General features: G+C 52.8%; 1 protein-coding gene across 1 annotated transcript; it reads left to right on the top strand.

Moving 5' to 3' along the window:
* The first annotated feature begins 6,846 nt into the window (after positions 1-6,846).
* On the top strand, positions 6,847-9,739 carry Nkx2-5 (NK2 homeobox 5). Its single transcript, XM_005334114.5, has 2 exons — positions 6,847-7,255; positions 8,724-9,739. The coding sequence occupies exons 1-2, from the start codon at positions 6,931-6,933 to the stop codon at positions 9,362-9,364; spliced, it is 966 nt and encodes a 321-aa protein (XP_005334171.2). The 5' UTR covers positions 6,847-6,930; the 3' UTR covers positions 9,365-9,739.
* Positions 9,740-10,629: the final 890 nt, after the last annotated feature.

Here is a 10,629-nt window from a genome sequence, read left to right as displayed (position 1 = left end):
CCTACCAGGCAGGCTTCCCTCACTGCCGCTGCTGAGAACTACAGGCACCTTTGATTTTTAACTTCCTGAATGAGGGGTCGCACCCAGGAATTGCATTTTTAACAAATGTCTCAAGGGATTCTGACCTAGATATTTATTTCCCCAGACCTGAAAGTGAAAAGGCAAGTGTCCCCAAAAACGTAGTATTTAAAATGCCATGTTTTATACCTGAGCCCCGTTCCCAAGTACTCTTCCCCAGGCGATTCCCTACCATTTTGTTTCCCTTCAAAAAGAAAAAAAAAAATTCCACGGCTGGAAATGTAGCTCAGTGGAGGAGTGCTGGGTACACAGGGCCCCCAAGTCCCCAGCATCACAAAGAAAACAACAAGGACAAACAAACAACTCCATAGAACCATATGAGTGAGTGTGTGTGAGTATGCCCATATTTAAAATATGTTTTTTAAATTTCTGAATCTTGGTTTGATATTTTATGTATCACAAAGTACATCCATAAGAACATGTAGGAATGAAACTAATTAGTTCTTATGGCTGCTGGTTTTGGTGTAACATGATTTTTTTTTAACCAGTCCCTAATGTGGATATATTCCTCTGTGTGTGTGTGTGTGTGTGTGTGTGTGTGTGTGTGTGTGGTGCTGGGGATTGAACCCAGGGCTTCTGCAGGCGAGGGAAGCACTCTACCAACTGAGCTGTATCCCCAGCCCTTGCATTGTTTTTTAAATATTTTCATTGTTAAAAAAATATGAAAAACTGCCATGAAAAAGACTGTGTGTGCATGTGTCTATACCTACAGTCCGAGAAGGGGAAATATTTGCTTGAAGGACTTTTGCATTTAAAATTTTGTCAGTACCCAATTGCTCCAAAGAGGCTTACCACCTTACATGCCCAATCAACCACATAAAAAGGTAAGCAGGTACAGTCATTCTCTAACTTGGGGACGGAACCCAGGCCTCAGGAACGCCAGGCAAGCCTTCCACCACTGAGCTACACTCCTGGCCCCAAGTGAATTTTTTCTCATTTCACTCAGTTTCTTTCTTTTTCCTTTTCCCTTTTTCTCTTCTTTTTTCTTTCTTTCTTTTTTTTTTTGTGCTGCTGAGAATATCAAACTTTTTGATCTTTGACAATCTGATCAGTGTTTTAATTTGCAAGTTCTTTATTTTTATTTGTTTTTCTCTCCTATTTTCAGCAAGGCCCTACTGCTCTCAACCATTTTTTCAATTTTATTGAGTCGTGTTTTTGTTGGTTTACAGGAACTCTTTCCATATTATGGATATCCTTTTTGTCACATATTTCTAGCATTTTCCTTTTGTGTTGTGTCCTCTGTGTTGTTGGTTTTTTCCCCTGTATGACAGTTTTTACACAATCTTGTATGGTTTCTATGTCTTTTTTTCCTCCTCATCCACCCTCCAAAATATACAAACACTCCAAAATTATTATCTTATCATGTATAGCAATCCTATACTTCATTTTTAGATTTAAATTTGCAATCTATATGGTATCGAGTATATTCATCATGAGACTAATCCATTATAGTTCCCTTAGTTTGAAGGTGCACTGCCCTATGGGCTATGCCCCCACCCCCACTGAACAGTATAATACTACATTGGCAGGGGCCTATTTCTCGCTTTATTGTATAGGTTAGATGACCGCCAACATTGCTCTATGCCCTCCTAACTGTTCAGGTGAGTCCAGCACAGCTGGAAAGAGCAGGGGTGTACCTGATGCCCCTAAGGAGGCAAATACAAATGGCGGGCCTGAGAGGGGACAGGAGGAAGTTGGCTGCTTGATGAGCAAGGCAGGACTGTGTCCAGTACTGGCTCAGAGTCCACTACCCCTTCTCATACAGCTGGGCCTCCCTCAGGGCCTGGGTAGGGGGGCTGTGCACCCCTGCACCAGGTGGTTGCTGGGCACCCAGTCAATGTGGGTGAAGGAATGGAGGAAATGGAGCCAAGCACTCAATAGTGGGTGGGAGTTCTGACCTACTATTCTCTCCCTCTCTCCCTCGTTTCTCTCTCTCTCTCTCTCTCTCTCTCTCTCTCTCTCTCACACACACACACACACACACACACACACACACACACACACGTGGATTTGCTCTTCCCTTTGATGGCTCAAGGTCCTTGGGCTAAGCCACTTTGCATAGAGTCTTTGAATCAGCTCCTGAGGCTTCCTGCCTGCCCCCCACTGACTAGCAGGAGCTAGATCCTGGGGAAAGGAAGCCAAATGCCAGACCAGGAGAAGTGAGCTGGGAGATTGTTCACAATAGCAAAAGTGGAAACAACCCAATGACCACCAACTGATGAATGGATAAAATGTGGCATATCCATACAGTGGAATATCATTCAGCCATTAAAAGGAACACTGCTGATACATGGTACTACATGGATGAACCTTAGAACATTAGGCAGATACAGAAGGTCACATAGGAAACGATTCTGTTTATGTGAAACATCCAGAATAGGCAAATCCTTGTAGGCAGAGCACAGACTAGTGGCTGCCTAACAAAGGTAGGGGTGGGCAGGGGCGATGAGTAATGGTTACAGCTCTGGGGGACAGTGACATTCTAAAATCGACTGTGGAGATGGTGGCACAACTATGTGCGTATACTGAAAATCACTGAATCGTATACTTTAAGCAGGTGAATTGTATGTTGTATCAATTATATTTCAGCAAAGCTGATCCCAAAAGAGAAGGGCGAGGGGAAAGTGAGATGGAAGCATTTTAAATAATTCTTCTTCTTTTTCTTTCTTTCTCTCTCTCCCTCCCCTCTCCCCTCCCTCCCTCTCTCTAGTTTCCCTTGGTTGTGGAGGTTGTGTGAGACCCAGCATCTCAACTCCAGGAGCCCTAGCCCCTGTTCTCTAGCTGCCTGGGGAGGGGCTGTCTTGCTCCTTCTGCAATCAATAGAAGCAGCCAAGTGCAAGGAAGGAAAACAGTCCCACCTCTGGAGTCCGGGTCTACGTTGGAATCCTGACATCCTGACACCGACACACTGGAGATCTGTGTGCGCTCCAGCTAGTCACTCCACCTCTCTGAGCCTCATTCCCTTCGGACAAGTCATCGAGAGAAGAGAGTCCACCACGACGTCTCGTGAGCGCGCGTGGAACACAGGGGGCTCTCAAGCAATTGGCAGAATTAGGACTTGGTCCGGGCTGTGCCACACGAGGGGCTGGGCCCATCCCTGGGCAGGAAAAATCCGGTGTCTTGGAGGCAGCGGACACCCACCCTGCCCCCCGCAACCGGGGCCAGGAAGGAAGCCAGGGCGCGCAGGGGCGCGGAGGCCGGGGCCGGGAGCCCAGGCGGAGGCCGGGAGCCGGGCCGCAGCCGCCGCTGCTCATCCATCAGCCGGACGAAGAGCAGAGTCGCGCTCTCCGCCCTCTGTTTGCTTTCTCGCCAATTATTGCCGCGCCGCAGCCCCTTTGTTGATACAGTAGTCCGAAAAAGTGCTAATGTCCATTTATCAGGGGGCCCGCCGGGGACTCCCACGAGTTGCGATTCTTCCCAAAATATAAACACGGGGCGAGCGTCCCAGACAGAAACCCCCATCTGTTTCCCCGGCGCGGCCGAGAGCGAGGCGTTGTTGAAGATAAAGCCGCGGATAACGCCGCCTGTCTCCAGTGGACGTCTCCCCGGCGCATTAATGACATTCCCGGCGATAGTTCCCGCTTATCTTTCAATTAATCATATATACCTTTTGCGGGCGGCCCCCGCGGATTGCAGGAAAGGGGGACCGGCTCTAGCAGCCCCCGTTCGCTTTTCAATTAATAATAATTTATTTGCGCAGAATGCGCTCGGAGTCGCCCTGGAAGGTCACCGATCTTAAAGCACCAAGTCTCTAAAAGGCAACGAAGTCGGTGCACAGCTTTCCCGTCCCTCGTTCTGTCTTTCAGCTGAGGACTGTCTGTCCTGCCAGGTTGGTCAAAGTGCGGACAGAGAGGAGGCCAGGTTGGGCCCTCCGCCCTTGGAAGAAAGTCGCATCCGGGCTGGGGCTGGAGAATCAAATTTCGACCCACCCCACCCGCAGCCATTGCGTATTTAAAGAAAAAAAAATTGTTTTGTTTTGTTTTATTTTTTGTACTCGCTCAGAAACAATCAAGACTGCAAAGCAAGATGCCCCGATTTTTATTTTGCGAGGTATTTATCCAGTTTTGCCCTGTTTCCTCTCTCCCCAAATTCCAGGGCTTTTTCTGCAGCCGAGAGAAACTAATATCAGATTTGCACAGGATATAAGGGTGGAAAAGTCAGATTTTTTTCTCCAAATAGGACGGGTTTTCTTCCCTTCCCTCTTCATGAACCTGACCCACAGATCTATCTACTCGGGGGTAACTCCTATATCTGAAAATAGGTGATAAATCTTCACTGCCTTGATTTGCAAAGGAAATGCAATTTTTTTTCTTTCTTAGGACTATCTCCTTTAAAAAAAAAATCTCAAAACAGGGATCCCGGATGCAGCCTCGATGTCCCCCATTAAACGGTAATATTTCAGGCGTCGGCCCACACTAATCTTTCAAACTGTCATCGCGAGCCGCGGGCCAGCGGATTCACTTAACAGCGCTCCCAGGACCCCAGCTCCGAGCTCTTTTCAGCGAGACGTTTAATTGAATCGGATGTGGCTCGTTTGCCAGACATCACCGCCTCGGTGATAGGCATCCTCTCCCACACCCCAAAAACAGTCTTCAAAGGCCAGCGGCGGGCCCCCAAGCTAGGTGAGCCGAGAGCAAGTGAAGAAGAAAAAACAGGTTGCAGGGGAGTCGAGGGAGAAGCGGTGGGGGGACCAGAAGTGTTCCTGAGGCCCAAGAGCCCACGCTTGGGGAAAAGGCATTCTCCGTCCGCAGTGCGGTTCACAAGTCCCAGGACGAGCGACATCCCTGACTGCGGCCCCCGGGCCTGGGACTGACGGCTGGCGCCTAGAAGCCTGGGTTGCTGGCAGCGCCCTCGCAGGGAGCCTGCAGGCCTTGGGAGTTTGGATTTGATGAGAGGCAGTTTGGGACCCAACCAGGCCAACGCTAGTCACCGCTGGGCCCCCGACGCTGGTGCCACCCGACGGCTCACAGTCCCGCTAGAGCACAACATTCATATCCTGGACAGACGCCCGGGTAGCCTCTGCGCTTTGCTCGTTCCCGCTGCGCTTCGGGCGAGCATTCAGGGCCCTCGGGTTGGTGATGTCCTGAGCCAGTCTTTGGTGCTGCATCCCCTTTCACCTATTTAAACCCTCTTGCCAGGTGCCCGACCAGCCCTCCCCAGGAGCTGAGCCCTCCGCAACTCCTTCTTCTGCAAGCCGGCGCACCCTGCCCAGGCCCTGCCTGCACTAGCGAGGCTTTTCCAAAGACAGGCCTCTCCATCCCAGGCGGTAGGTAGGGTAAGGCGATTGCCTGGCCCCTCTGTCTAGAAACTACCAACAAATAAGCGCCACTGTGCAGCGTTCTAGACTGGGGGTTGGGGGCTGAAGGCCCAGTTTTCCTCAGCTCTCCCAGCCTCTCCTGGGAATAAGGGCGGCCACCCAGCATCTGGCAACTTTATTTGTGCTTCCTAAACCCTGGCAGATGTATCTGGCAGAAGCGATCTGCTTTAGTGACCCTGGACTAAAAATGACCATCTCACCTGTCCTGTCCCCCCTGCTGCCTGAGCCTGAAGTCAGGAAGCCCTACTCGAAGCACAACCCAGATGCCTGGGAGAGTTCCTGGCCTCCAGAGATGCGGTTGTGGCTCATTGGTAGAGCGCTTGCCTAGCTGGTGTGAAGCACTGGGTTCCATCCTCAGCACCACATAAAAATATTAATTAAATAAACATATAAAATGCAATAGTGTATTCTACTATTATATATAACTAATTAAAGCAAATTTAAAATTTTTAAGAATGCAATTTTTTTTTTTTTTTAAGAAAGAAATCCTGGCCTCCTTGCCTGAGAGCTAAACCTGGTCTGGGGCTCAGGGGAACTGGAGATGGCAGAGGCTGGAGGGCCTTGAAGCTGGACAGGGAGAGTAGAAGAAAAAGGGGGGCAGGATTGGTGGGCTCCAGAAGAGGAAAAAAGGGGCGCTGGTCTTGCTGTGCCCCCCTAAAGAGAGCTCCCTCCTGTCTCATTATTAAGGGGTGAGTCACTGCCCTGGGAGGGTACTGGTGTGAATGGCAGCCCTGGAGTTGTGGCTAGCAACTTGCTCTGTTGAAAGTGGCCCCTTTCACCCACAGTCATCCACCTTGAATTTTCTTAAAATGTGACTCACCCAGGAGCCCTCGGGGGCCTGGGATACCTGGGAAGGAGGGACCCCTGAAACATGACTGTGTGTAAAACCGAGATGCTCCTCTAGATTTCCAGAATCCCCCCTCTTGCCCTCACCCCAGAACAATCTTCTCTTCTTATTCATTCTCTTCCCAGCCAGGCACACCTCTGCAATAAAGCCTTAAAGACCCCTGGAAATAACCCCTCTCCCCCAACTTCTTACCCCACCCTTCACTCTCCCCTTCATTTGTGGGTGCCATTTTTCCCCAAATTCGAGATCTACCCCAACTGGCCCAGAAGCCCAACTAGGAGGAGAATAAGGTCCTTGCCCACGTCTGGGTTTTTCAGGCTAATGTAGAACAATCTCAGGCTCCTGGAGCAAAAGGAGAGTTCCAAATGCGTCGTGGCCCCTTTAAAAAAGCTGAGCAGGATTTTTTTTTTTTTTCCTAGCCGTATGACTATATTAGGTGACACGAAACTGCCCGTCGCTCCTGTCATCGAGGCCCCTGGCCCAATGGCAAGCTGAATCCCCCTCCTCGGTCCTGGTCCCGCCTCTCCTACCCCTTGTGCTCAGCGCTACCTGCCGCCCGGCCACATCCAGAGCAGGAAGGCGGGTGCGCAGGCGGTGGGCGGCGGGCACCATGCAGGGAGGCTGCCCAGGGCCGCGGGCAGCGCCACTCTCTGCCGCCCACCTGGCGCTGTGAGACTGGCGTGCCACCATGTTCCCCAGCCCTGCACTCACGCCCACGCCGTTCTCGGTCAAAGACATCCTGAACCTGGAGCAGCAGCAGCGCAGCCTGGCCGCCGGGGAGCTCTCCGCGCGCCTGGAGGCCACCCTGGCGCCCGCCTCCTGCATGCTGGCCGCCTTCAAGCCCGAGGCCTACTCCCGGCCGGAGGCGGCGCCTGGCCTCCCAGAGCTGCGCGCGGAGCTGGGTCCTGCGTCTTCGCCCCCCAAGTGCCCGCCTGCTTTTCCCGCCGGCCCCTTCTATCCGCGAGCCTACGGCGACTCCGACCCGGTCAAGGACCCTCGAGCGGATAAGAAAGGTAAGGGGGAAACACCGGCCCCTTTCCCCTCTCGGGTCGCTTTCACCCCCAGACCTCTCCGCCCAGGAACCCGGGCCCTGGAGGAGGAAGAGCGCGCTTGGGCCAAGGGCTGGTCGCAGAGGGCTCCAAGTGTGAGATACTAAGTTGTCGTGAGGGTCCCCGCGACCAGTGTTTAGAGGAAATGCCGGAATGAGGGGATCAGAAAGGAGAGACCAAAAACCGTGGGGGTTTTCAGCCTAACAAAGCCTCCGGCGGCTGCGGCCCTGCTCTTGGATCTGTGGCGAAGTCCAGCGATCACTTGTGGTAGAACAAAGCGAGAAACAGAATCTCTGCGCCAGAGGATTTAGTATCGCTTTGGGGTGTCGGGTCTGTTGGGGATCTAGGAGAGTGCTAAACACAAATCAGAGCGCCGCACAGCAGACAGGCTTGGGCGCACAATTGGAGAGGAATCCTGGCCTCCGCAATTTCGGGGGCCTTTTCTCCTTTGGGCCAAGAGCGTGCAGTCTTTGGGAACAAGGGCCTGGACTTTAAAATGGGATACTGCGGACCCTCTGAAAAATGCTTTAGTTTTATTTTTCCAGCACGGTTTCCGGACAGGGCCAGGGCCAAGAGGTTCTCTCATGGGATACGTTAGAAAATGCCGCGCCACTGATGGCCCCGGGAAGAGAAAGCTGTGAAAAGTGACTGGATTCACTCTCAGGACATCCACGTGGAAGTGGGTAGTGGGGAGCCTGATCTGCTCACAGAAAGGCGGGGGCTAGGGAGACCAGGGCCCAGCTCCGGGTCAGTCGCGAGCCGGTTGGAGGGCTGGGGTGCTGTAAACCCCAGTAAGCCAGAAAAGGATTCCTAGGTTTGTCTAGGAGCAGAGATGTGGCCCGGGAGCCTCTGTGGGCGACTAGAATTGATTGCGAACTGAATCCGGCTTGAGTAAGCGGGCAAGGTTCCCCTGCCAACCCGCGGCAGCTTGGACATTGCGTAAATGCTGCGCCGGCTACCAGGAGTCTTTGATTACCAAACCAGCACCTCTTGGCCTCTGTTTCTTTGTTTCCTTAATTTTGACACAAAGTGACCCGCCTCCAGGGTGAGAACTCCGGCTTCCCTTCACTTCACTCCTCAAACCAAAATAATCCAAATATAATTCACCCCAGAGCATCACTCGTTTTTGTTTTTATTTGTTCTTTCTTGGCAGTCTGAAATCTTAACCACGGGGGTCTCGCTCACCAGGGTGAACTGCCCCAGAGCAAACACTTCTCTTCTCCAGCGCCTAGGGCTTTCCCTGGCACTTAGGTTTTCAACAAATGCTTAACTGTCAAGGGAAAATCGCTCGGCGTCCATGGAGCCTAGTGCCAAGTTGGTCGTTCCAGGCAGGACAGGGTGGCACCCACGAGGACCTGTTACCTGCTACCTGGTGCTACTGGCTTCGGGCCGCTCTGATCAAACGTCTTTCTACCTTTCTGTTCCCGCTCAGAGCTGTGCGCGCTGCAGAAGGTGGTGGAGCTGGAGAAGCCGGAGGCGGACAGCGCGGAGCGTCCCCGGGCGCGACGACGGAGGAAGCCACGCGTGCTCTTCTCGCAGGCGCAAGTCTATGAGTTGGAGCGCCGCTTCAAGCAACAGCGGTATTTGTCCGCTCCGGAGCGCGACCAGCTAGCCAGCGTGCTGAAGCTCACGTCCACGCAGGTCAAAATCTGGTTCCAGAATCGGCGCTACAAGTGCAAGCGGCAACGACAAGACCAGACTCTGGAGCTGGTGGGGCTGCCCCCGCCTCCGCCGCCGCCTGCCCGCAGGATCGCGGTGCCGGTACTGGTGCGCGACGGCAAGCCGTGCCTAGGGGACTCGGCACCCTACGCACCTGCCTATGGCGTGGGCCTCAACGCCTATGGCTATAACGCCTACCCCGCCTACCCCGGCTACGGTGGTGCGGCCTGCAGCCCGGGCTACAGCTGCGCCGCGGCTTACCCCGCTGCATCTCCCGCAGCGCAACCCGCTTCGGCTGCAGCCAATAGCAACTTCGTGAGCTTTGGCGTCGGGGACTTGAACGCTGTGCAGAGCCCCGGTGTTCCGCAGGGTAACTCGGGAGTGTCCACCCTGCACGGTATCCGAGCCTGGTAGGGAAGGGACCCGACCGGATCCCACCTTAGGAGAAGGGCATTGACTCTGGGGAGAGGAAGGGCCCCCGCCACGACCCTGGCCCTGCGTCCTTGGGTTTCACATTTACTCCTGGGGAGGGGGGGGTCTTGGAACTTTTTCCCGCCTTATTTACCTTTTCCCCAGGCGCGTTCACACAGCCTGCGGTGAGTGATCGCGCAGTCTGGTGTCTTGGTTACTGCCCTGGGAGTGCCCTCCGAGCGCCCAAGGGCACCTCCGACTGACCCAACACCAGCGATTCGGGACCGAGAGCCCGGACGCGCGCGGGCCTAAGATCCAGCCGCTTTTTCTCGAGCCTGGGCCGGGTGCCTGGGATCTTGCTGCCTTGTTGCTGCCCACCCACCCACCCGTATTTATGTTTTTACCTATTGCTGTAAGAAATGAGAATCCCCTTTCCATTAAAGTGAGTGCGCTGACCCGGTACGTGTGCTTCTTTCAGCTCGCGCGGTTCAAAAACGGACTTTCTAAGGCGGAGACAGCCAGAGGATCCCAGGGCCAGACTTGCGCTGTGCCAATTAACGCACGCGGGGCCCCTTATCAGGACTTTCTAGGATTGTCTCATATAATCTAAGAGAAATCCTATGTTGAAGTTTAGCAACTGTGGACTGCAGAGGTTTAATGACTTGCCTCCAACGAACTAGCCAGAATCAATGGAGCTAGCTGTTTGATTCTTTCACTTTAGTGACTGATGGTGCTGGTCTGGTCCCCAACCACATCTTGGATTCTAAAATGTGCCAGGCAGACACTGTTACAGGTCCTGGGCACTAAATGAAAGGCAAAAGTGCAGTGTTCTATGCTATTGGAACAGCACCATGACTGATCCTATTTAAAAGAATGCCTTAGCATATTTCCCAGATGCAAAAACGGAGAACCAAGGCCTGGCCCTGTTCCTATTGGACAAGATACTCCTAATGGATTTGTACCTCAGGGTCCCCTGCCTAGGCTTCAACTGCTGCCCAGCTAGGTTGAGCAGACCCTAGAAGCAAACAGGGCTCACCTTCGGCTGTGGCCAGATGGCAAGAATCCACATGGGCAGGGAAGACCCTGTGCCCTAACCTGGCTGGTGTGTTTCCTTAGGACACTTAACTAATTTCACCATAGATGGCCCAATTTTATAAAATGCTATTGCTGTACCAGTTTTACAGATGAGAAAACTAAGGCTTGATGAAATCAAGATAAAAACATGCTAGTGGGAGGGTTCACCTACTGTGCCCATTCGTGGTTGTTGT

Source organism: Ictidomys tridecemlineatus, chromosome 1 (assembly GCF_052094955.1).
Source record: "Ictidomys tridecemlineatus isolate mIctTri1 chromosome 1, mIctTri1.hap1, whole genome shotgun sequence".
Lineage (NCBI taxonomy): Eukaryota > Metazoa > Chordata > Mammalia > Rodentia > Sciuridae > Ictidomys > Ictidomys tridecemlineatus.
The sequence above is the reverse complement of the archived record's forward strand: the minus strand, read 5'-3'. Positions and strand labels throughout refer to the sequence as shown.

Excerpts from the sequence above, each read along its gene's own strand:
- Nkx2-5 (XM_005334114.5), top strand. The coding sequence starts at position 6,931 with ATGTTCCCCAGCCCTGCACTCACGCCCACGCCGTTCTCGGTCAAAGAC. Across the intron at positions 7,256-8,723 it reads CCCTCGAGCGGATAAGAAAG|AGCTGTGCGCGCTGCAGAAG; the intron begins GTAAGGGGGAAA and ends GTTCCCGCTCAG.